We start from the raw sequence: 27,657 nt of genomic DNA on the forward strand, positions 1-27,657 counted from the left end.
ATTCATATTTTAGTAAAATCTTAATATGGAATGAATAGGATCATATATTTCACATAATGGGATGGTTCTAAAGTAGTTGTACACTTTATTAATATTTATTTATTCATTATTAAAAATCAATTATTATTAACAATACAAAATAATTACTACGTTATTCACAATGAGATACATATTTGCTTTTGCACCACCCTGTATTTATAAATGTATATATATATAAAGTTTAATTCACTTTCAAACATACATAAAGATAATTTAAAATAGTATCAATGCAAGTAAATGTGAGACTAATGCAGATTTAATTCTTAAATAACAATTTGCAAACTATTAAGAATGAAAATTGACCATAAAAATATAATATGGCCTTCTTCTAGAAGTTTTAATATATTTTTATATTATTTTTAAGAATGTTTGAGAATATATAATGTAGAATTAAACAAATAAATGTTTTAAGAAAGAAATTATAGTCTAACAATTCATATTAAGAACAACTTGCACTACTGATATTACACGTCAAATAACAAAGACTTCGAAATACTTCGAAAAGTCATTGTTTCTGAAATAAATGCAATTCTTCAAAAGTATTGACATCTATATGGAGAAACCTAAAATAATTTGGATCTCGTCATATTGCTTCTATATATTTTTCTTTTTTGCGTATCTGTCTATCTATCTTTTTCTATTTTATAAGATATATCTTTTTCCAATATTGTCGGCTTGCACCGACAAATCTAAAGCACCTGTTGCATTTATCTTACGCTATTCAAGATATTCCCGGCACAAAATATAAAATCAAATAAACAAAACTCAATCTTTTAATTCTGGACCAATAAGTCCAGAACTTCAAAAAGATTTGAATGCTTTTAAATTATTTATACTCTCTTTAAAATAAAGTAAATGCAATATATATATATATATATTTTAATTTATTTATTTGGAAAGAATTCAGAAGACATCAATTGTTCCCCTCTAGGTAGAGATTACATAAAGGGGACAGGTTATTAAAGCTATTCTTATACATCTGCCGGAACAGGTTGTTATAATTGCATGTATTTCATAATTTCATTAAACGAAAATATACATCTACATTAGACGCAATGTATTTAAAATATTTAACCAAATTAAAAATTGATTTTGTAGAATAAAATATTTCTTTTTCCTTTTTATTTTTATTAAAATGCTATTCTGAAGTAATTTAATATTTTTTTTTATTAATAATAAAAGATGGAGAAATTACTAAATGTTTTTTATATCTTTATTAAATTGAAATTTTTCAATAAAAGTTTTGTTATTTTTATTTAACAGAAGAAATACTACTAAAATTATTTATTAAAAAGCACAGTGCTAATAACAGAAATACAGTAATAAACTATATTAACTAATTATATATTAATATATAAAAGCTTTTATTTCAGAATAAGTAGAGTAATTTGGCTAGATAATAAGATTAGAATGAAACTGCTATACTATTTTAATCTTTCCAAGTGATGGTTCCTAAATTTCGAGCAAACCGGCACGGCTTTTCTTCGCTACCTGCAGATCGGTGCCGTAACTATCCCGCGCCCCGTGCAAAAATTTGCATTTAGGCCCCCTAATTAATTAGGTTTGGGAAAAGGGTAAAACAAATACGTGCATTTCGGGCTCCCCTTCCAAGTGGCGCGGGTGCACCTATTGCCCCCGCCTAGCTACGGCACCACCGCAGATAATCTATTTGTTTCAATATTAAAATTGTTATTCCTGCTATTATGAGTTAAATACTTTTGTTTTAAATCTATAACCGAAGCCACCAATAGAACAAAGACTGAAACTTTTTGTTCTCTAACAAATGCTAGATTCTCCTCCAAATGATGAATGGTATTTTAAATCTTGAGTAAATTTCTTAAATTGGTTTTTAATCATTTTCAATATGTGATATAGAAAGAAAATCCTCCTAACAAAACCAATTCCTTCTTACTGTATACAGAAAACACTTTACTTTTGGATAAAATTTTACTTTTAAATGGAGCAAAGTTGAAGTTAAAAATATTGTTCTACTTAAAAAAGAATTTTTTTTCCAGTAGAAAATACCATTAGACCTACACATTCGTTTCTACTTAAATAGATTTCACAATCTCCAATATGTTTTTCTTGGTCGTTGTAATTTAAAGTGACTACCGTAAAAAGAAAGCTTTTTCACTTCCTGGAAAACCTTTAGCGTAGGATGCAATAAACACTTTTACTCAAATTTTATTCACGACTCTCCCATTTGGTTATATAATATGTCGACTTCACTTACTCACATCTATTGTATATACATCAATGAAAAAATATGGTTCTTACAGCTAAAGTACACAATGTTTAATCAATAGAAATGCCACCGAGTGCGCTATTTTTAGCAACGAAAAGATGGAAAGATAAATTTTTAAAAATTTATCGAATTTCAACTTTCGACGTGGTAAAACACACAAAAATACGATATATATATATATATATATATATATATAGAGAGAGAGAGAGAGAGAGAGTTTCCTTCGTTTTTCGTTCACAAATTAAACAATTTCCTGTTCCTTGACCTCCGGGGAAAGAGGAGAAAAATGAGCAGGATGTCGTGCTGTTTATCCTCCACGTGTTTACCACGTGCTATCTGCAAACAACTTCCGGATACATTTATATATATATATATATATATATATATTGTATATAATAGAAAACACCATCTTCTTATTTAACAATTTCAAAAGTTATGTATAGTTTAAGAATTCGATTTTTAAAAGAAAAAATAATAATACTAAATGTTATTTTAGTAAGACACTTCCATTAATGCATTGAAACGAACGGAGTGCTCTCTCTCTCTCTCTCTCTCTCTCTCTCTCTCTCTCTTTATTCTTTAGTAGAGCCCCTTTGTAAATTTCTGCAAGAGGCTAGCATAAAGCCAAATCGATTTTCCTTTTCTTTCTTCCTCCTCCTCCTCCTCCTCCTCCTCTTTTCCCCTCGTTTCTGTTGGAAAAAGATTGAATCTGAAATGAAGGAAGCAAGATATTTTAAGAAGTTCATCCTTTCATAGATTGGAATTGAAATTGGCTTATTTCCTTTGACGTTTTACACCGTGTCCATAATTTCAAACTTCCCCCCCCTTCTTCTTCTATTGTAAATTCTTGCTATTCGATTAAAGCTTAATCTTACAAATTTGATGAAATGAATATTTTTAGTGTCTAAAAGAAAGTATTGATTTGATATTTTTCTTTTTCTCTCGTTTTTAAAAAAAATTCGACGAATCTATCGAATGTATCGGTTTTGCAATAAATTTAGTTACCTTCTAAAATAATATTATATATATATTCTATGCTTATGAAAAGATATTCGTCTTTTTAAATATCGAAAACAGAGAGAAAATCAATAGAACGGAATCAATTTTAAAATTTATCCGGTGTCGAGTTTCTTGTTGGAAGTAATCCTCGTTTTTTTTTATAACTACGCTGGGGTTTTTGATCAAAATATATATATATATATATATAAATTTGCATATTTTATACTTATCTATTCTACAAATTTACTGGAACATTATCGTGTTTAATAGGTTGGTTGAATACGTGAAAGAATAGATGCGTAAGGATTAATCTACAAAAAAATTCGCTTAATACATCTATACTTTAATATGGCCTTTAATAATAAATTAACACTGTAAAATGTAATTTATCACAAGTAATCTGACATAATTTCGTTAATGTTTACAATAGACATTCCATTCGTACTTGGAAACACACGCTTAGCCTTCAAAGGAGAAAGTTCCTCACCTCTAGTGTGGGTCTACTGTCTTTAAAACGTGGGATATTTTAAGCAAAAATAATTAAATACTTACTGAAAATTGTTAATTCGTGATGTACTTAAAATTTACAAGTTTATTCCGCTTAGATTTGATGAAAATATACACTCTGAGAGTAGCATCGCCAGATCACGTTTAACATGTCGTTAAGTAGAACCATATATATATATATATATATAGGCCTATATATTCATTAATAAACACTAAAAACTTTCTTAAAAGCAGAAAAGAACAGCGCTAAAGACGATGAGATAATTGTGTTAGAAGATAAGAGTTAAGTTCTATCTGTAAATCGAGCGCATCGAAAAAAATTCCCGTGTCTTTAAGAGCTATTTTTGTGGTTGCTCAGTTATAATTACAGTAATTAGATCCACGACGCCTAAGATCGAATCATTGCGAATAACAAGGCTATTTGTCGGCTATTAAAATGTTATATTACAGCTTACGAATCAAATTTTACTATTTTCTAGGACCTACTTAAAACATTTTATTACCGAATTAAAATTTTCTACACTTAAACCGAAAAATACCTCGAATAACTTTTAATGCTTATTTATATAAGTATTTAAAAGATGAAGGCTGTTATATATACTGTATATTGAAAATATATATCCTTTTCAACAGTATTCACTTGATATAGGCCTATATATATGATCCATAATAGAAAGGAATGAATACAGATGCGATAATACTTAATTTTCGTGTTTCAATAAAAAATACTTTATAAATAATTAAACAGAGCATTATGATAATACGAACAATAGAAGTAAACCTACCGAGACATGCACTTTTAAGTTAACATTAATTATGTATAAAAGATAATTCTTTTTATAAATAATTAATGTACGTGTTTTCTATTATTTTAGTACAAAAACAATACGGAGGAAGCGTAAAAACAATTAAATCGATTAAAGTAAAAATTCAAATACGCTTTCTAAAATTTTTAAATACATTTAAAATTCTATTATAGATTATTTATTCCGCCACAGATTTCAATAATGGATGATTTAAATTACGTAAAGGGTGATCCAAACGCCGGTCGATCGATCACTTTAAAAACTTAACTGCAAATAATTAACTAAAAAAAAAAAAACCTTATTAAATCACGTTTCCGTCATTGATTCCCATTTAACATTGTATTTTACGTTTAAGTATTGTCAATCGTTCAATACTGTACTGTATTGTACGTGCCTAGTGGGCTATTTGAAGTGTTTAGAATGCGAAAGTGATTGGCAACTTTAATGGAGTCAATTTTAGTGAGAGAAAAATAGAGAATAAAATAATAAATAAAGCATTTTACAAATAAAATGATATAATAATAACGATTTCCAATAAAATATATAGGCCTTATATATATATGTATTACTAGTAGTCGAGTCCTGTAGAGAATACAAAACTTCAACTAATGCAAGAGATACGCTTAAGCATGGAGAAACCATACGTAAGTATTGTATAGAGTATTGTGTATAAGTATTGTATAGAGTATTGTAGAGTAAGTATTGTATGTAAATTAAAAAAAACACACGAAGAGCATAGGATAATTTGCAGGACATTCCGGAAATTAGAAAAAGACGAATGGTTGTTTGATGAAAAAATAAATCTCCTAATGGATGCCCTTGCACAATTGGCTACTTTGATAAAAGTGATTAACGTTCGACGCGTGACTATCATATAACTCGCTACTAGACATAGAGAATTAGTTATTAGTCGAGCTTGGAGGCCCGTTCTGGATGTCTCTCTCTCTTCATCTTACGCATCTTCAAATAATACGTAAAGCTCACTCCTTTTTAAATACTACTTAAATAAACGTTTAATGGATGGCATTGGAATTTTTAAAATGTGATTTCCAATTTGTATTATGCCGGTATAAAATTACTTAATTCCATTTCAATTATAGTAGGTATATAAGAATACGTGCAAAATGGATGTTTATATCGAGAGGAGGTAAACATTTTTTAATACAGAATTTTATAAACATATATAAAAGTTTAGTCTTAATTTTATGCCAGATTAAATATTAATTAATTAAAGTAATTTCTAAGTAAAATCGCAGAAATGAATTACATTCAAATGGTAAAATTCGTAACTTAATTTCTGTGTCTTATCGTTGAAAACGTACTTTCCTGTATTTTCCGTGTTTCCTGTATTTATCGATTACTATTTCACTATAATTTCTGTAAATATTGTTATGGCAGAAATCCTACGGGAACAATAAAAAGGGGATGAAAAAATACCACTTTTACCAAAGGAAAAAGCATTAATGGTTCATTGAACCATGGCCATTGCTGCCATCTGATGTCAATCCGACTAACCATTCTCCGAGTCTGATTTCATTGTGTACCAACAGATTAACAGATTTACAGCCAGGTCTCTGTTTAACGTCAGTCTCGATGGCTGCCGCTAATCGTACATTTATTCGGATATGTTAATTTCTCTTCCATTAAATACTATTGGTCGAGACGGTCGAGTGGAAATGAATTCTTACCGTTAACTGACACCCAATGCTCGAGAAGCGAATAAAGTAAATAAATACCAGTTAATCCGTACTCATTCGTCACGAATTAATGCTAAATACGTGTATTTGACGCGTGAATTCCTTCTTAAGTTAATACATAACAATCCGCACGCGTAAATTGTTATGTATTGTATACTGCGTGCATCTTATAATACATATATAAAAGGCGTTAAGGTTGTAATTTTAAAATTCGGTCACTTAAAAAGAAAACTTGCGAAAAAAATCGTGAAATTCTTAAATATTCACTCGAGCTGGGAGGCCCTCGAAATTTTCCAATGGCATCTTGAAGGCCCGTGAACGTTTAACAATGGATCTCGTGTATTTCATTTAAACAAATTACAATTTTACTGTTTCCACTTAAGTGTACGGGCCTGTTATCTAATGGTTTTGGTTATTTAGCTTTACTTTTTTGTTATATAAATGTTTCTATAGTAACAGTAAGTTATTTTGTTCGTTGTTCTTCCGTGTCCAGGTTTATATCATTTCAAAACCCTGGTAATAATAATAATATTAAATTAAATATTCGGCAGTCGTATATAAAATAGCGCAGTTGTGTACCGACTTCTTAATTCCGTTTTATTACACTGGCATCGATGGGAAAGACTTTATCAACTAATGCATAAAAGAAATCATCGACTGTAATTCCCGAGACGTTTCTACAACGTTTTAATTCTTATTTAGTGGGTGATCGTCGATCTGTGAGATATCGTAAAGGTTACTTTATAATAAATAAATAAATAATGCAATTTAAACGTGACATTTACTGCCGAATACGTGACCCGCTGTACTATAATAATTTGGCAGCGCATCCAATCTCGTTATGGTCGAGTTGTGCAAACGAATCAGCCTCGGTTAAAACTAGGATTACCATGATTCCCCCCCCCTTTATAATACGTGTAATTTGCATAACTTAATTTCCTTTCGGGATTAACGCCGGTGAAATAAATTCGATCTGTTTTTTTAATCGTCCTAAATAAATATTTTGGGGTGGGAGGGGGGGTAAAATATACGACGAACGTACTCCATTTATGCGAAATTATCCTTAAAGCGTGGATGGAACAGAACGTGTATTTGACTCATACAGCGGTGGATCAATGGCAGCTGGAAATTTGGCAGTGTGACTCATATAACTTTTTAAATCTTCGGTGCCAGTCGGTCACCGTTACCTAGTTTTAAAAACATATTAAAATATCGTTCTGGCTAATTGTACGGGAAATCTGAATAAGAGATATTTTCTAAAATTAAGGAGGAATTACTATTATTATTATTTTTCCTTTACAGTGTTTTTCCTATACATCAAAATCTTCTAATCAGATTTATCTTAGATGTCACTTAGTGTCATTTGTGCCAGAAATATCCCGGACATCAGGAAAGTCAATCTCCTGATGAATTAGTAGGGTGGACAACCGGTGACGAACACGTTTTTCGTCTACAGACCACCTACGACACGCTCAATTATGAAATGCTTTTCCTTACTTAAAACTGGTTTTAATTCGTCGTTTTAACAAGAAAGTAATATATATATATATAAATTAGGAAGTTAAATTTGATAATTATCGAGTAAAGCTTGGAAAATTAACAGCTTTTTAGCGGGGGGAAAGGAGATATTTCATTAAGATAGCGAAAGAGGAAATAAATTAATCAAAGCTTTAATATCAACAGAAAAGAAAAGAAAAAGAGGAGGAAACAAGAAAAGACATCAAAGGTCGAAGACTCCAAACATTCTATCGATTTTTCGTATTTTATGAAGACATTCCGTCCGGAGGGAAATGATGAAACGATCCAAAAAGACGCCAACTCGGCCGCTAAAATTTTATTACTATTTGGCAAAGTGGCCGAAATTTCTTTAACTTAATTCGTTAATCGGAGCAGTTGTATTAGCAAAAAAAAAAAAAAAAAAAAAAAATGATTTCTCCGTATACATTAAACGTTATAAAATTTCCATTCGATTTTTAAAAGAGAAATGGCGTTAATTCTCTTCTCCTATTTTTTTTTAATGTCATAATACACCGTATATAAATATGGAACGGGCCTTAAAAGTGTGCGAAGACGTGACGTCAGCCAGCGATAATGGGCTTTTCCGAAAACGTTCGATCGATGGCCGTTCTTTATAATTATATAACATAAGGAAGGAAGGATGTTAGATTCGGTACAGAGAAAGATTCGATAAGTTTGCTCGGAGGGGCAGAAATTTAACGAAAATCAATTTTCGACATTTGCCAGGTAAACTAAGATACGAAGCCGACACTAAACAGAGACGAAGATTGAATTTTAAAGAAGAAGAAGAAAATGTAAGTATTTTAACAATGGAAAACACTAGCGGTTTGGTGGTAGATTAACAATTTACAATTAGTTAAAAATAATTTCGACTTCCCGTCACATTTTAAAACCGTTAATGAGCTTATGATTCATTCGTTAGTTTTAATTTAAGAGAATTTGTTTTCGGCGAATGATCTAAAAACAATCGTAATTTTTAATTAACTAGATGCTATTCAACACTGCAAAGCAATCGGTTATTAAATATAATACATAAAAGAAGTACAGTGTATTAAAAGGTCAGATCGATTGATTATAAAAGATTAATATGCACTTGATGTAAAAGCTTGATCAATGATCCTATCTAGACATACTTTTATTATTTAATTCTATCGCTGTTAGCATTCGTTCGTATGTCTAACTTTAAAAGAAAAGTAATGAATGCGCTTTAATACTTCGTTCAATAACATTACCATCGTGCATTGAGTCTAACAAACAGATTATTGATCCCGTTAGAAAGTTCTAACGAGGGTTTCTTTTTCTTTTCTTAGATCGAGCATCGCATTGACTTGTTGATAGAATGAAAAATGAACTCGATTATAAAGTTGCTCGCGCACAAGGAAGCAGATATTGATGACAAACATTTGTCTTCGGAGACCGGATGTCTTTCTCATTATAAAGATCGCACTTGTGTGTGAAATTCTAGCAGACAAATATGAATTCCCCTTCGGACGAAACTTTTCCACTTTCGTAAATTACTTAACGTAACCCTTGGTGCCAAGATGGCGGCCGGTCTCCGATTCCAGCCAGGAAACAATGGGACGCACGTTCTAACTAACCTAACCTATTCTAATAATTTAGTTGCTAATAATTATGGTAATTTATTAGAATAGGTTAGGTTAGGTTAGAACGTGCGTCCCACCGTTTCCTCGCTGGAATCGGAGACCGGCCGCCATCTTGGCACCAAGGGTTACATTAACCCGTAAATTATTATTATTATTTCGTCATTAATGTAATGTAATCGAGCTCTTATAATTTCGAATTTTATCGTCTAACACTTACGAGATTGGTCATTTTCTTATCGATCCATCGATTTTCTTCTTGTTTTATTTAAAAGATTTATAAATAATAATGATTTTCGGATTAAAATCTAACGTTTTATAGCATTTTTAAATTAAATTTTACAGGAAAAAAAAAAATTATTAAATATCACTACAGAAAGACGTTCGATTCGTCATTTCAATACTTAAATATATATATATATATATATGTTATCGTTAAAGTTGAGATGTACCGTACAATTTTTAAGGAATTCTCTTCTATGTATAATATTTTTTTAAACAGAGAAAACTTTCAGAATTCTTGGCAAAACAGCTCGAACGTTGGATACCGTAAACATAGTGGTGTTGCCCCTTCTTTCCTCTCTTTACAAAACACCAGACGTCCATGTCGTAGATATATATAGAATAAAGAATCGGTTATCCAACGTGGATACACTTTTTCTCTGTTGAAAATATAAAGAAAAATCGTCTGACGGTAGGAGTTTTACTATTATTCTAAGATAGCCTACCCTAGGGAAGTTAAAAATAGAAAAATAGCATTCGAATATATATATATATACATTTATAATAAGAGAGGGGGAAAAAAATTGGTTAACAAAGTTAGTATATTTTTAGCATTTCTCCGGATATAAAGCGTAGCATTTGTTTCGTTATCTGGCAGTATTTGTAACGATAGATGTTGGTAGAGTATCATTTTTTCGGTTTTTAAATAGAACTTACCTTCGCTATCCGACTCTGGAAGAGTAGACATCCACAGTTCTTCGGCGTCGAAATGTGCATCGCCACCAATTCCTTCGCCGGGAAAGAAAGCGTGAGCCAAAACGGATCCTCTACCGTCAAATGGATATCCGTCTCCGTGGGATCCTCTCAGAAACGATATGACGATGTCGGCATTGATGTCGCGAGTTTGTTGAAAAGTCAAACTCGATGCATCGCTCCAAACTTTAAACGCTTTGCTGAACTGTTGCCGGATCATATTTGGATCGACGTTGGGAGCCCATTGCTTGATGCTATTTAAAAAAGAATAGAAATAATGGATATTTAGTAGAAAATAATTAAAATTACAATCTATCCGTCTCGATTAGTTTCGTCTTTGGTGAAGTAATGACCGAGGGATGGTTCTAACCGTAAACAAGCGAATTGCCACATCATCCATCAAACCATTATATGTTCCCTTTATCTCTGAGTTAGATTGTTGTGGAGATTGCTAAACTTTTAACTAAATGCTTGCCTTAGTAATGATGATGACGAAGCGTAAAAAAGTACCTGGAATTACTCTTAATCGCGAATATAATAATTATTCAATTATTTCTTTTTATAGATTGAAACTATCGAATGTTTCCAACTCTATTCTTTTCTATATTCTTTAATAATATAACAAATATATATTTTACATACGAAGCTGTGAACGATGCGAAAATAGTCATATAGGTTAATGTTACCTACGGTTCCAAAATGGCGGCTCGTCTCTGATTCCAGCAAATAGAAGAAATGAAACGGTGGGGACACACGTTCTAACCTAACCTAATCTATTATTTAATTATTTATTAGAATAGTTTAGGTTAGAACGTGTGTCCCTCCGTTTCCTTTCTTCTATTCGCTGGAATCAGAGACGAGCCGCCATTTTGAAACCGTAATATAAATTTAAAAGATTTCATTGCTGTAAAATAGGAAAACGTTTAAGGTATTAAATCGTTAATGATATATCAATATATTTAAATATATTTTCTTGTTCGTAAGTCTACGATTTGACACCCTTTCAATAAAGAGTTTAATTTCACTATTTATATAGCTTTCGTGCATACATATTTTACGAAAAAAGTATTATTTCCGTCTTTTGTAGTACCACTAATCACGCAACATCATCGAACGTTTTATTTAATTATACAATACTTAAACACATTACATAAATAATACCTAGATATTGACCTCGTTGAATTATTTATTAAGCTGTAATTTTTTCATGTAGAAAAAACTATGGCAATTTAAAAGTGTATAAAATGTACCGTTATAAACAATTTCTTCTCGGGTAATAACGAGAAATGAATTGAATAAGTGACAAATGATGCGCTTCTTCATTTCTACAGTATACGCCAGTTTATTTTTGAAGCATTCTTTACAGAGCACAACAGTTTATTTTCTCTTCTCCAGCTGTAGTAATTCCTTCTAGTGTAATTTCGAAAGAATTACGTTAATATATCGAACTGAAGTAACGTGTTTTAAACGGTAAATCTTGGAGGAAGGATGCGCCCTCAATTATTTACATCATTTTCCCCGTTAATTCTCATCCCAACTCGTTTTGCTTTGGGGTAAAAATATAAATCAATATAAATTCACGCACTCCTTCTATTTGATTCTTCTTCCAAACTAAATAATTCCTCACTTTTTGCCAGTTCCTACGCCATATCTCAATTCATTTACCCTTCTTAAAAGCTAAAAATTCATAAATTAAATAGTTAAGTGTTTAAAAAAACCCCTTTTTTATATATTATTTCAATGGAAACTTTAATAATAATCAAGAAAACTCCCGATCAATTCGTTATAATGATGACAATTCTCTGTATTTAAATAATTGTTTAGGAGCAATTGATGATCTACACTTAACGATTTAAGTTAAAGTAGGTGTATAATCTATAATTATTACGTTTTAAACTCCTTACTGCTGAGTATTTATAAGCATTGTGTTTAATAATTTTAAGAGAATAACGAAAAAAATAATAATAAATACACCTATTATGTTAATTAAGAGAAGTTATAAAAAATAGTTTTACCAAAATATCGATGCACAACATCATTATAGGATAGTGGCAAGCATTGAAAAATGCTTAAACAATTAAATTAAGCTGTCTACAGACATTTATGGCTTCTGCTAATGTATTAAAACTATTCCTGGTTTGGAGTGGATTCTACATTAAAGCTTACGATAAATATTGGAGACAAATTTCGGTTAGTTTTATTGAGATAATCATCAATCATCTCTTCTAATTCCCCCCCCTTTATATAGGTTAATATAAATGGAAGAGTTTAAGTAGAGCGATATCTAATCAGGTACAAAGAAATGCAGAATATTAAAAACCGACATCAATATTTGATGGCATTTTCCATGATAAATCTTCGACATTTATACGAATTCTTTATAAATAATTTCCATTATGTCAAATTTCCAATGATTTATCATCGTAGCATAAATTGATATTTAAGTAATTGCTACGTTATCAATTTTTAAAGACACTACGATAGGTAGTTAGCTTACAGATGGATTAATACAAGTACATTGTAAGCTTTAATATATATATATATGTTTTTGCTTTCGTTTTTCTCCTCAAACATTTTCTTTTGTTTTTACTGAAAAAATCAAAAGATAAAAGGAAAACAAATATATATAATGTACAAAAAAAACTACAAGTGTCACTTGTAGCTCGTCAGCTACAGGTTGCCTTGTCTTGATTAAAACCATTAATGTTCTGAAGCTTTTATATCTTCTAAAGGTCACATAATACGCATAGAAACAGAGTTAATTGAATGATATATATATATATATATATATATATATATATACACACACACACATATATATAGAAGTATTTAATGTATATATGTGTGTTATAGAGATTATTAAATCCTACTTGATCCAAGTTGATTTAATAATAACGCAGCGATTATCCAAAAACATTAATACTCTTTCTCTCTCTCTCTAAGGATATTAAATAGTAACAAAAGGTTCTCGAGATCCAACAAGTAAATAAATTTGTTAAAATGATATAGGAAATGAGATCGAACTTATAATAGTATACTTCCTTGTTATCCCAAAACATTTTTAATTCAACACTTCTAAATTGTCGTAGAACGATCGCTTTATACAGCGCCATTTTCTCGTCTACCGTGTTTGTTTTACTCGCTTTTAAATCAACGATAATTATTGTAGAAAAGCGCAATTAACGAACTGCTAATTGCGTTTTCGACCAGACTTTTCTCATTTTCTGACGTTTTAATTGAAAGAAATCGAATTTAAACGTTACCTAAATTTCATGCGGTACAATTAACAACTGTTTCGTGACTTAACGTATTTGTTATTTCTATATATATATATATATTGCGGGTGTTAAGAGGATGGGGAAACTGTATCTATCTATCTATATATATAAACCTAATGTAGGTCTAAATAACCTGAGCTAATCAACGATATATTCCACCGACTGCTACGCTCTCAACTGTATATCAAGGACGTGAGAGGCACAGATAAAGGGAATCTGCAAGTAATTTTCTTAGATTTGACCACTGAGCTTTTTTTTCCGAGTCCAGAATTGATTGGCTTTGTTCGCAATGACTGATGAAAATTATACGTTTGTAGATAAGAATTCCTCACAAAAATGTCAGCTTTTTATATATATATAACCGAATACCGATCGGTTTTTCTGTATAGAAGAAATATGTAATAGTTTTCCATCTGTAATCTACTTAATTATTCATTTACCTTATAACGACTTTCTCATACAGGCAACGAAGTGGTATAATAAGTCAATAGACTATAGATAAATCCACATTATTAAATATTATATATATTTATTCGGGTATTAACCCCCTCTTCTGTTGGTTAAAAATTAATTAATTTAATTCATTTCACTAATAATCTCGATAATGAAGCGCGAGTTCAATGGTGGAAAGTCAATGGTTAAGTAACGATTTCTTTACGTGTTAAGTAATAATATAAAGGTATTTAATAGCCCCATTGGGTTCGGAAAACCGAGAGTGACATCTTAACAGTTCGGTCATTCCTCGATAGCTCCCAGTTGTCCGATGTAATAATAAAATTAACAGAGAAAGTATAACAGGACGGAGATCATCACCGAGTGAAGGATCGGACACGCGTGATTTTTATCGGATCGAGAAATTGAATATAGCCAAGTTTGTTTTCGTTTATTATATACTACGATAACATTTACACCGGTTTCTTATTATATTGAACAGAGGAATCTTTCCTGACGTATTCCAGCCAGCTTCACTCACTCAAGGAGGTTGTGATGACGTCAAAACTCACACCACAGCCCAACTGAGTGAGGAAAGCAAACTGGACGAGCGAAGAATTTTTCGACGGGGACGAAAATGGGATTGTATAAGATTGAATTTATCAAATCGTGAACTGCTCTATAAACAGTATTACAGAAGGAGAGGAAACGGCGCAGTGTTCTCTGGCAACAGATGTCGCTGTCATGTCAACGGACGTGATGTAGGGTCGAGATAGGTCAGAGTTAGAGTGAAAGATGCGGAGAAAATTGACTGAATTGCTATTTTTTTTTCTTCTTCTTCTTCTTCTTCCCTTCTTTTCAACGAACAATATCGGAAAGAAATATCTTAGTAACTGATAGAACTGCAACCATCACTTTCCGCTTCCTTTTATCATCGCTAGTATCTGGAATTCAAAGCCAAAATTCCATTCTATCCGCCATTCTACGCCGTGCATTCGTAGGAAAAACAAAACAAAACAAAAAAAAAAAGTCATTTTAATAACACGTTAAGTGGTTTAATTTTTACTAAACCGTTCGAGGAATTCTATATTTAGATTTCGATCAGATTAAAAAAATAAATAAATAAAAAGTAGTGTAAAGGTTAAGGGGGAACCGTAAAAAGGAATCATTAATAATTTATGAGATATTCAAAGAGAAAAGGCAGAAAGTTTATAACTCAAAGGGTTAAAAAGAAAAATGCGTGTATCAAATAACCGTATATCATAATAGACTTTTTCAATCAGGTCGACATTATTACTCGGTTTTGCAAATAGTCGGAGGTTTTGATATTCATGAATTGACGACTACCAGCTGTACATAAAGCAATGCCAGATACGTTTTCTCTCTTTTTTTTCCGTCCTCCTTCTTCTACGACTGGAAGCAAACTCGACAAAGACTGGTTTTGATGGATGGATGATATATATCATCAGTTTAACCGAGGTCCAGTAGAAGAAATCTTTTGCTATCTTCGAGGTTTAACCTATAGATACAATGGACAAAAGCCAAGCACAACGAACAGGCAAAACTCACTGACCTCTATTACATGAAAAATTCTTGGAAAAACTGCTCCCCGCCACCCTGGTCGGTGAAACGAAACGAACAAAGAGTGCATGAAAGGACAGATTTGTAATTGGTGACAGGCGCTGCTGCTGTGGAGTGGACATTCTCTCCCCTAGGCCCTAGCCACGAGCGAGTATTCAAACTTCTACCTATAACTACTCATCATACGCCGGTTAAATCCATTAAAGTTTCGAAACGAGCAGTTAAAAAAATAAATAATAACTTACCGAAAGTATGAATCATGCCAAAACGCGGATCAGAGTAACAATGAGAGTTTTTAGAATTTTAAGCCTGCTTAAAAGCAATTTTCTTGTCCTTGAAATGGGATATAATATTACATCTTACCTGTCTAAAACTGCGATATAACCGTGGTAATTTTAACCTGGTCACTTCCTGTGCTACTATTGTTTGTTAATAGGGTGAAATCGGCGAAACCTTCTTAGGTATGGGGAACAAACGGGGACTGACTTTTAGCCTTCTCCCGCTTTTGTAACAAAATATTTCTAGACAATATAATATTTCTGATACAGATTATACGTTGAAGCTCGGTTTTCGGTGATTCACAATTCATGTTATTCATTTTTTCATACGCACCTGTATGTCCATGTTAATCAGACAGAGGAACTTTCTACGCCTATTGTATTCGCCTTTTTCTTTTTTAAAGTATTGAATAAAACAATACGACCATAAACCTTGTTTAACAATTTTCCAATAACTTGAATACAAATTCCACTGTTTAAATCTAATTTATATATATTAATCCTGCAATTTAAACTTACGAGTAAATCTAAATCCTACACAGTATAACACTACATCTCATCAAATTACATAGTGAACTAGTATAATCTGAAAGTGATTACAGTGACTGAACTGTTTCGGTAATAATGGCCTGTTTGTTCCGATTTTATCTCTAAAATCATGCTAATAGTTTAACATTATCTTTATTTTTTTCTTCTTCTTCTTTCAAAATACATTCCAGTTTGAACGCATCGCCTATCACGGGTTGCGACCTTACATCCTATAACAATAATAGCTGTATTATTTGAATGAATTTTAAAATAATTATCAATTTTTTTTTATCCTTTGTTATCTTGCACCTTTCCTTCTAACGTTAATTAATATCAAATAAATGCAAACCGTGTATTAAATGTGTACTTATCGCGTCAACAAAACACATAAACAATGAGCCGCGAGTATTATCCACTCCATCACCATTCAATTAATATCATACTTGGCATAATTCGGTTCGAGCAAAACTAACGAAAGAGATCGTATAGATTAAAACCACCGACTCGGCACAGAACGAAAGAAGAATCGAGGGTGAAAAAAACCTACAAACTGCTTTTTTATGTAAGTCAACTTTGACATCGTACACAAGAAATAAATTTTAGAGCCCATTAAAACAGATGAATATCTACAATACGAGATTAACGTTTGTATCCAAAACACGAACGGTGATGTTTATTTGATTAAACAAGAAAAAAAAGGGGGGAAAAGAAGGAGAGAAAGTGAAGCTTGTAATGACTCACTCGGCTACGGGAAATGATGATATCAGTGGCACCCGAGGGAAATGTTTGGTGCTGTTGCGCCGACTCCGAGGTCACCAGCAACTCTGTATGCACCATTAACTACTATCATTTCCTTTGGGGGGTGAACTATAACAAGGTCCTTAGCACGGTGCGTCCTATGGGTTGTATCCTGTAGGATAGTCTGTGTGTCTCTCTTTGCCGAAATATTTGTTTTGAATAAATGATACTATTTAATCGCCGAAAACACCAGAGAAGTATTGCTATAGAAGCCCATAAATTTCGGGTTATATTATATAATTCGGGTAGTTTGAAGTTTATTAAAAGACGTCTTAATAATCGGCTAAAGAACTCTTCGTATAATTTTCAAACATTTTCTTGAATTAAAGCTAACAATACATAATATTATAACCAGTGTAACCATTTAAATTTAACTAAATAAAAGAAGAAAAAAAAAACATCCTTAAGAGTTATAGCCCTAAATTGAATCATCAACATTTTATCGGTAAATTATTACCGAAATCTGATCATTAATTTTCATATATAATATATATATATATATATATATTTTCTTTTGGAAGGAGAAAAAAACAGAGAAATGGATAACTTATCTATCTTAAAATACGGCCGAATATTTTTACAGTAGTCGAGACGATAAATATTCATCTATTTGCCGAACTGCTACATACATACCGCTAATAGGGAAGAAGAAAAACTGAAGTGGAATTGAAAGAACGTGAGACACATGATGGCTTCTACGTCCTTGCCGTTCACGTAATTAGTTTGCCTAACCGAAAACTTAATTCGTATAGGAAAATATACAAAAACAGAACGAATAATATAATAAAATTAACTCATTCGTTAATACAATTAGAATAACGTGGCATTATTAATAAGAATTTTCTAGCCACGGAGGAAGAAATGAGTCGAGTTACCAGAGTTCGTTTACGTCTTACAGAAATGAAGTTTAATAGTTTAATAGTATAGTAGACCCCCTACAACACGGTAGATAAGTTCCGTGTCGTACGAGTCACTTAAATACACGAGCCAATCACATCCCGGCACACGGGCTGTGATTGGCTCGTGTATTTAAGTGACTCGTACAACACGGATTCATATAACACGGAACTTATCTACCGTGTTATAGGGGGGTCTGCTGTAAATTATATTTAAGAAGAATCTTTATTCGATTTTTTTATAAATATAATCGCTAATGCTGGTAGCGATACATACTTTTCATTTCTCCATTAAAAAAAAAAAAAAAACGTTCATTTCGTAATTGATACCGTTTAAAACTTTAATAATACGGTTATATATCATTTAATAGATTAATAAAATCTAAATTATAATGTATTTTAACTATTTAAATAAATTAATCGTTCCTTAATCTACATTTAGCTCAACAGAAGTCAGGATAAAGTAATTTTGAACGGTAAAAACGTTCATTCTTCTCGGGTGGCGTGGGCGTGTTTTTTCGACCAAGAAATCCTCCGTATCCCGAACTTATTAGGAGACCACCCGAAGAAAGGAGAGGGAGGGCGGATCCCATCCTAGGTGGAAATCGAACCCGGGTCTTTCCCGGTACGAGGCATGACTCCTTCCAAAACTATTACCCTGTTATCGAATTCTAAGAAACGTTACTTGTTTACCAATAGAATCACTGACACCGTAGGAAATATTACAAATGTTTCTTCGGTGATTTACACCTTAAAGATCACTAAGAAATATTAATTTTAATTTAAAGCAGCGCATTTTTTCTTTCTTTCTAATTCTCCATTTGTTTTTTCTTTTTCTTTTTTTTTTTTTTTCTGCGAATCGAAAGTGTTTATCGGGAACATTTTCGTGCCTTCGATGTAATTAATTTCCTTATAGGAAGTGGTAAGATTTTTGTTACAACGTGCGCCTCCCCTTTATGGAAAAGAAAAATTCTCTCTCATTTTCTTTTGCAATTGATCTGCAACGATTAACTAGTGCAGGAAGTGGGCGTCTAAAAAGCCGTTCGACGTTGTTTCCTTTGAAGGTGGAGGAACAGGCAGTAAAACTAGATTACTAGGAACGTAGATTTAACTTACAATAGACACGGAAAACTGATTATAACGAAAGATTAAATCCGACTTTTCTCAATAATTAACGTCGACCAAAACAAGAAAATTAGGAAACTTTCGTTATCAAATTTCAAAGTTCTTCTTCTTCTTTTTAAGCAGAAAATTAATCTTCCTGTTTTATTATTATTATTATTATTATTATTATTAATTTAATCGAAAGATGGAATGTAATTCGATCGGCGTTAATATATATTCTACGGTTTTCGAAGTTATGAAAGAGTTGGAGAAGAGCGGAACAACTTTCCTTTCGTTTAATGGCTTTAACCAATAACTCATCTATATCGGTTAATAACTCGATTGTACGAGTGTCGTCTCCTTGTCGGCTTCACACGTTTTATTATTAGATCACGTGATTGAAGTGGAAGAATCCCGAGAAATGTCAGGCTATAGTTTTCTCCATAATATAACGCGCAATCCCCGCCTTTAAAAAAAAAAAGGGAGAAAAGAAAATCACTAACGAAATAATAAAAGTGCATTAAGAGAAACTAAAGTTGCGACCGTCGAATAGAGGAGATTCGGTCGTTTAAAAGACATAAAAAAAATAATAATAATAATAATATCGAAGCTTCTCTTTAATTGATCGTAGTGACGGGGGACGATCTCGTTTCTCTTATACCGTAACACCCACCTAGTCCACAAAAGGCAATTCACTTTGATAATGCCTGTCTGGTCCTAACTGTATCTACGGCAGCTGGGACGTTTGTATTAGACAGAGAGGTGTTGTTTTAGCTGGGGACAAGACAGGAAACGATCAGATCTTTGATCCAACTTACACAGTATTTACTTTTATAATGCAGCTAAACAAACAGCGATTGTCACTGTTTATCGAGGACGTTGATAATTTTTATTATAGATTGATCCGTCGGGACAATGATTTTTTTTTTTTTTTACCCCCTCTCAAAGCCTTATATATCGAAAGGTTAGTAACATTATATATATAGATATACACACGTCTTATCTGTGTTGTGTGGACGTTGCTTTACTCCACCGGTAATGAATGGTTGATTAGCAACATCCTATCCCTTCATTCCCAGTGTTCAGATTAGTCCTCGACCTCGTTTGCCGTCCGTTTAGTCAAAAGGAAACACTCGCTTTAATAATTCGTGCATAACTAAAGTTTTTAACGTACTTCAAAGTTGAGGAAGTTGGTCAATTTTTCTTTCGTATTCTGGACAATTTTATTGCTTATTTTCTGTCCGAGGAAACTTATAAACTTTACGACTTCCCAAAACATATTAAAATTCGCCACTAATGAGATTCGCCACTTGTTATCATTACGAATAAAAGTTTAATAAGCAAGCAAACTCCCGAGCACGATTTACTAATTAGTGAAATTATTAAAGAGAACGGTTTTGGGAGTTTTAAGTGGAGAAATATATCTGAAGCAGGTTTATTCGTACGTAGACAATTAGGACCGAAAATTCTTCTATTATTTCTCTACCGTTTTCAATAAAAATAAATCTATAACATCGCCGATCGATCATCTCGAAACGAGTTTCTATCAGACGATTTGGACTCAATTACCAGCTGGGAAATCGTTTATTTATCGGTTTAGCAATTAAACTCCTTTCCTTTTCTTCCGCCGAGTCCTTTATAATATAGAATCGTTGTTATTGTTCATTAAAATCCTTTCGCAACTCAAAGAGGGACCACACGAGTGGAAGAAAGAAGGAATTTGCCCCGAGCGAGAATCGAACGTTGTTGTCGTAGTGAAAAACACCATAAGCTAACGTGTCCTCTTCTAGCTGAATAATAAGTAAGGGAGAGATGGCCATTTACGGGAGAAAAATAAAACACTACACTACAGTTCAAAAATACTTATTTAATTTAAAACGTATATGCTCTCCACCTCAAATTTGTAGTAGCTTGCCCCCTGTACATCATACTTTTCCTTTAACAATAGGTATAGGATAGAATAGAATAGTATGGGGTAGAATAGGTATAGGATAGAATAGGAAAGGTATAGATAGATGTTTCATCTAACTCCGTTCTCGAGATTAAGGAAAGACAAACGGACGGACGACGGTGGGAATTTACAGGTCTACACGTTGCATCCCAATTTATTATTACGCATAAAACATTGGCCATCTCACCCGACGATCATCTTTCCCGTAGAATACGAACTCGTTAATCATCCACGGAACAATTTAAACCGTTAAAAAAACAAGACTTGGCGACGAAAATACCAATTTGTTACGATAAAAATTTAGCGATTATACTTTTAATTTGATAGTTTAACGAAAGAATATTTCACTAAAGTATTAATTTATCACATAATTTAAACCTTAAATGATAAATTCTGTCAAGTATTGTTTACACAAACATAAGATAACATAAACATTCGTGATACGATTATTCAATAATAATAATAATACAACTCCAATAACGTAATGGTTGAAAACTGTAGAAAGTTTAAAAGAATTTCTACGTTATGTTAAAGTAAAAATTCTCATATAATGCTGACGAGTCGAGTGAATTGTCTGTGGCAGCATCGCATGAATTAGTGATGACAGAACAGAAAATGTCAGGGGTCAGCAAATGCAGATTAGACGTTAAGGTGAGTGTCCCGATACCTGGAAAACCGGAGAGAATTGTCGAAAAAAGTTCTTACACGTGTTAATTTTCTACGGCTGATAAAAAAAGAAAAAAAATACCTAGACTAGACACTAGACTGCCTTATCTTACACAACATAATAAAGGGTGTACATCAAATAACACAATAATAATAAGTATGAATTAGCTTTAAAGAAGAAGAAAGACGTGATCGTAATAGATAAAAGTTATTGCTATATATTTTTTTAGATACGAATGCTGTTTTATCGATGAAATTAAGTTTTATGGGAGGTGTTAAAAATGAGATAAAAGTTTGCCTTATAAATATGCTTTTACGCAAGAAAAAGTACGTCTTTTTATACAGATTAATTCACGTGTTATTTTCTATAACTTCTCGGTTATTGTGAATTGTTTGAATTCGATAAATCTACTTTACACTTCAAATTTTGTTAGTATTACCTACGTAAATCGAAAGACATTTCAGAATTTCCGAAAAAAATAGCTACACTTTGTAATGCATTCTCCTACTTTGTAACAATAAAGTTTCTTGTGAAGTGCCGTTATAGGGGAAGGAGTTCAAATAAATAAAGCAAACTAAGCCCGGCCTAAATCGTCCTTCGGCGATGGTAAGGAAATCCCTTACGACTGGTTAAACGTAAACAAATTTATAGGAGGACCAATGGGCAGACCCTTGGGTCGTTCCAAAGACTCTACTCCAATTGCACGTCCTACATTACAACTTACAAAGTTGATAAGAAACGAGTCGGTCCTGCGGTATCTCAATCGACGGGCCACTTTCCGTTTTGGTTATATACAATCCAACATAAAACAATTTCAGAGACCACCGGTTAGCTGGGTTTTTTCTATATAAACAAACTACGATTTGTATTAACGATTTGCTCCGGAATCATTACACAGTTTCCTATAATAAGAATATTGGCAGAACTTTGCCGTTTTATAGATAAATACGTTTAATAGAAAACTAAATATACGTTAAGGCAAATCGATACATGTTCTATTATCAATAAAAGAACATTTCTGCTTTATCTCGCATTCCATAATGAATCAAGCTTCAATGGAAAAAAAGGGGGGGAGGTGTAAGGACTATGGCAAAACTCACGGACCTGTCACACACACCGCATTTTCTCTGGTGACAAAAGTAGGTTGGCGATAGAAAATCAGGTCGACAACTATGACAGCGGTCACTTGGCTGTCACTAAGGTTAATATGTTCCATACACTGTGGATAGAAGAATGTGAAAGGAATTATTCTTTACGTTGTCAGCTTCTGAAATATGATTGAGAATCTTTATGACGGCGAGACAGTTTGGATTTTGATAGAAAGGGGAAGGGGAAGGAAAAAAAACACTAGTAGAAATGATTAGAAAAGTTTGTAAGACGGGGGGAGTGAATGGGGAAGTTGTTCGTCATTTACTAAAGAATTCCGGTGTTTTTTGGCAGCGAATTACATTTATTAGTCAAATATTCGAACGCGAAATGTCAAACAATAAAGCGAATACAGATAAAAAGGTGTTTAATAAATAGTAAAAACAAATAAAGGAAACAATACCTCCATGTTAAATTAGTTTTTGGCCACTTCTGGCCTTGCAGGGCGTATCTCTTCACCCTTTCGGAAGTGCCTATCAAGTCGGGCACTCCGCATCTCTTTCTCTTCATCAACTTCAGCGTCATATTATCTATCACCCCTGTTTGTGGAATGTTTCCGAACCTCTGCATTAATTTAATGGCTTCTTTTAATTGACTTTCGGTTCGAAGATTCCCCGTCTGGAGATCGGATTGTGGTAGATAACCGTACTTGGTGAGGAAGTCCTAAAATGTAGACCAAAAAATACATAAAAATCGTTATATCTACGAATCGACATTGTTTATAAATTTTAATAAATGTTATAATTGTTAAGCGTTAAACATTAAATTACTATAATAAAGAGAAATTAAACGTCTGTCCGTCACGCTCTACGTTTCAAGTATTATATATAACAGTGGCGCGTTATAGCTTTGTGGGGCTTCCTAATATACGGGCATTTTACTTCGGGGAAATATATTTTCTTATAAAAGATTGGTTCGGGGCCCCTTCTCGATAGGGAACCGCAGGCAATTTCCCTTTATGCCCGTATGATAACGCGCCACTGATTATAAAGAGTATAATTGATGGCATTTACTTTCTAACGCGAATCCATTTAAGAAACTCCTGTTATATTTTTAAAACGGACGTTTTAAGATAAATGGCTCCCTCAAAATGGCCGTCTTAAAACGTAAATTGGCATTTCAAATCGGCCATTTTGATACAAAATGGTCAATTAAAAACACGCGATAAATTTAACGAAACGAATGAAAACAATTGGTCGCATCGATTTAAAATAATCGAAATATTCAAGAAATATATTTTTCCCAATTAAAAAAAAAAAACTCTAATAGCCTGTATTTGAATTTATCTTTATACCACACGATTGCAATTTGCCGGAGAATTACAGGAAAGGAAGATAATTAACATGGGTTGTATTTTTAGAAAGTAAGTTAAACGTCGTAATTTGTGTTTCTATTTTCTCGTACAACGCAGTAATATTAAAATAAACTGAATATAATATACGTTACACGCTCACACACGCGTACACAAAGGGTGTGAATACGTCCTCTTTTTTCCCGGACGTGTCCTCTTTTTTCACGTGAATTTCTTCTGATTAGCATGGATTATGTTGCAAACTTGTTTCTTTCTAATTCTTTGATAATTGTCAAATATTCTAGTTTATTTTGTTGGGTTATTTTCATTGGTGAAGTGAGAGAGAGAGAGAGAAGCGCTAAACTCGTTTAACGATCCAATTAAGGAATTGATACTATTCACCTAATGGAGTTAACACCCGATCTCAGTAGGATAGATGAAATATATTTAGGCACACGAAGCGAATATTCAGCATTTATCATACGGTTTCAATGACGAAAAACACGAACGTTCAGAAATAATTACGTGAATGAAGTACAGGAAAGAATAGGAAATGGTATTGCTTAAATAAATATTCCGTTAATGTAACCCTTGGTGCCAAGATGGCGGCTCGTCTCTAATTCCAGCAAGGTAACAGTGGGACTCACGTTCTAACCTAACATATTCTAATAAATTACCACAATTATTAGCAACCAAATTATTGGAATAGGTTAGAACGTGCGTCCCACTGTTTCCTTGCTGGAATCAGAAACGAGCCACCATCTTGGCACCAAGGGTTACATTAACCAAATATTCATTTCGCTTTCATTTTTCCCCCGCAAAAATAATGTTTTAAATCGCTCTTATTTTTCCTCTATATTACGATAACGTATTATCGCACTGGCATGGAAAATTCGTTAAAAAATAAGGCCTTAAAAATGATTAATAAATTCGAAAACGAATCAATTTTTTCAATGGAATTCGAGATAATAATTTAAAACCGGATTAAATTCTCGCTGTAGGGCATAAGCGGGATACATTTCTTCAAATTCACAATTAATGATTAGCATAATGTGCATCAAAGATTGGATTTCTTATCTGAATTCAATACAAGAAAGATGTAGCAATTCTGTTCCATACAATATATTACATCAGATTTGTTTGTAATTAAAAGGATTATTAATTCTGTTTGATTGATAGTTTTTATCGAAATTCACAATGGAAACTTCCTTCTTGTATTGAGAAACGTAGCATAATCTGATAAACTTTCCTCAAATGGTAACTTACAATCTATTCGAGGAAAGGCTATCAGACACTTTGCATTTCAAAATTTTAGCAATAAATGCTACCCCTGTTTGTGGTAAGAAGTAAGGGTTAATGTTACCTACGGTTCCAAGATGGCGGCTCGTCTCCGATTCCAGCAAATAGAAGACGTTCTAACCTAACCTAACCTATTCTAACAAATTACCACAATTATTACCAACAAAATTACAGTATTAAAATAGGTTAGGTTAGGTTAGAACGTCTTCTATTTGCTGGAATCAGAGACGAGCCGCCATCTTGGAACCGTAGGTAACATTAACCGAAGTAAAAAAGTATATATATATATAATTCTGTGGCCACTTACAACGGGAGATAGAGGAGACACGTATTCGCTACGTAACAAAAATTACGTAGCAAATTCGATCGATTTTTCAGGAAAAAAAAGGGAGGAATTTGATTATTTTTTAATTTACTATCTCTCTAATTTAGCCGATAATTTTTATATTTAATACTTGTTTTAATTTATTAGAAGAGAGATTTTTTTCCTTTCCTCTTCCTCTTCCCTCCCTCCTTCCTGTCGCCAGAAACTTTGTTTAAATATTTGAAAGTTAGATTAGTTTGAAAAAGCATAATATTTAAAGGAAAAAAAAAACACTGAAAGTATAGAAAGAAATTATATATGAGATTAGCCACACGACGGAAGTGTTCTAAAATTGTCACAGTGTCTGGATCGATCCGTTTCCAGTCTGTCTCCCTTCACTTTCCTCGGATGACTCGTGGACAAATGAATGACTCTTTTTATTGCTGGCAGAGTTCTTCCTTTGGAATTTCCTCTTATGTAGGCAATGCATATAGAAGTAGGCACTACTTGACTATTTATTATCGAATTCAATTTTTTATAAGTCTTATAAGAAAATATAAAACTTTTATTTTAATATTGATGGTTCTATTGGTATCTTCCTCGACAGATTTACTAGAATTATCCATTTAGGTATTAGCCACTTTTATAAAGAGACGAAACTTTCACAAGATTTAAGACATATTTTTCAAGACGTTTACGAAGAAGTAAACTTTAACAAGGATTAAGTTTTTTACTCGCTAACCGGGTAGAATTCGGTTAGCAATGAAGAGTCATTTCTTCCATTTTAATACCATTTAACCCAAATCGGTGCAATAAATGGCATCATGTGGATTTAGGAAGATCAAGTTATAATCTATTGTGTTATTTTTAACAGAAAATCTCCGTATATTTTGCGAGGAAGACGGAATGTTTTGCAACGAAGTTTGATTCGCATCTTCATAATAGAGGGAATTCGTTTCTCGATGAAGGATTCGACTAATAGCTGCATTCTTCGAGACAAGTTTCGTAGAATTTATTACTTTATAATATATATAAATACAATTTTGCATAAACCTGAGTCGCGGTAAGTAAAATTGGTTGCTATCGGTAATTTATGTGAAAGTCTCTCTTAGCATTGCATATGGAAAAGTCTCTCTTAGCATTGCATATGGAAAAGTCTCTCTTAGCATTGCATATGGAAAAGTCTCTCTTAGCATTGCATATGGAAAAGTCTCTCTTAGCATTGCATATGGAAAAGTCTCTCTTAGCATTGCATATGGAAAAGTCTCTCTTAGCATTTCATATGGAAAAGTCTCTCTTAGCATTTTATATGGAAAAATCTTTCTTAGCATTGCATATGGAAAAGTCTCTCTTAGCATTTCATATGGAAAAGTCTCTCTTAGCATTTCATATGGAAAAGTCTCTCTTAGCATTTCATATGGAAAAATCTTTCTTAGCATTGCATATGGAAAAGTCTCTCTTAGCATTGCATATGGAAAAGTCTCTCTTAGCATTGCATATGGAAAAGTCTCTCTTAGCATTGCATATGGAAAAGTCTCTCTTAGCATTGCATATGGAAAAGTCTCTCTTAGCATTGCATATGGAAAAGTCTCTCTTAGCATTGCATATGGAAAAGTCTCTCTTAGCATTTCATATGGAAAAGTCTCTCTTAGCATTTTATATGGAAAAATCTTTCTTAGCATTGCATATGGAAAAGTCTCTCTTAGCATTTCATATG

The 27,657-nt window shown here is 32.6% G+C and overlaps 1 protein-coding gene across 1 annotated transcript in view; it reads right to left on the reverse strand.

The window, feature by feature from the left end:
- LOC136980155 (matrix metalloproteinase-2-like) overlaps positions 1 to 27,657 on the reverse strand; it is a 62,629-nt gene that overhangs the window by 22,455 nt on the left and 12,517 nt on the right. Inside the window, exons 2-3 of the mRNA XM_067276202.1 lie at positions 23,450 to 23,709; positions 10,352 to 10,641 (exon numbers count right to left, since the gene is read on the reverse strand). Coding sequence (XP_067132303.1) covers positions 10,352 to 10,641; positions 23,450 to 23,709 — 550 coding nt within the window. The remainder of the gene's footprint in view (positions 1 to 10,351; positions 10,642 to 23,449; positions 23,710 to 27,657) is intronic.

Source organism: Centruroides vittatus, unplaced genomic scaffold (assembly GCF_030686945.1).
Source record: "Centruroides vittatus isolate TY-2023 unplaced genomic scaffold, ASM3068694v2 contig_680, whole genome shotgun sequence".
Lineage (NCBI taxonomy): Eukaryota > Metazoa > Arthropoda > Arachnida > Scorpiones > Buthidae > Centruroides > Centruroides vittatus.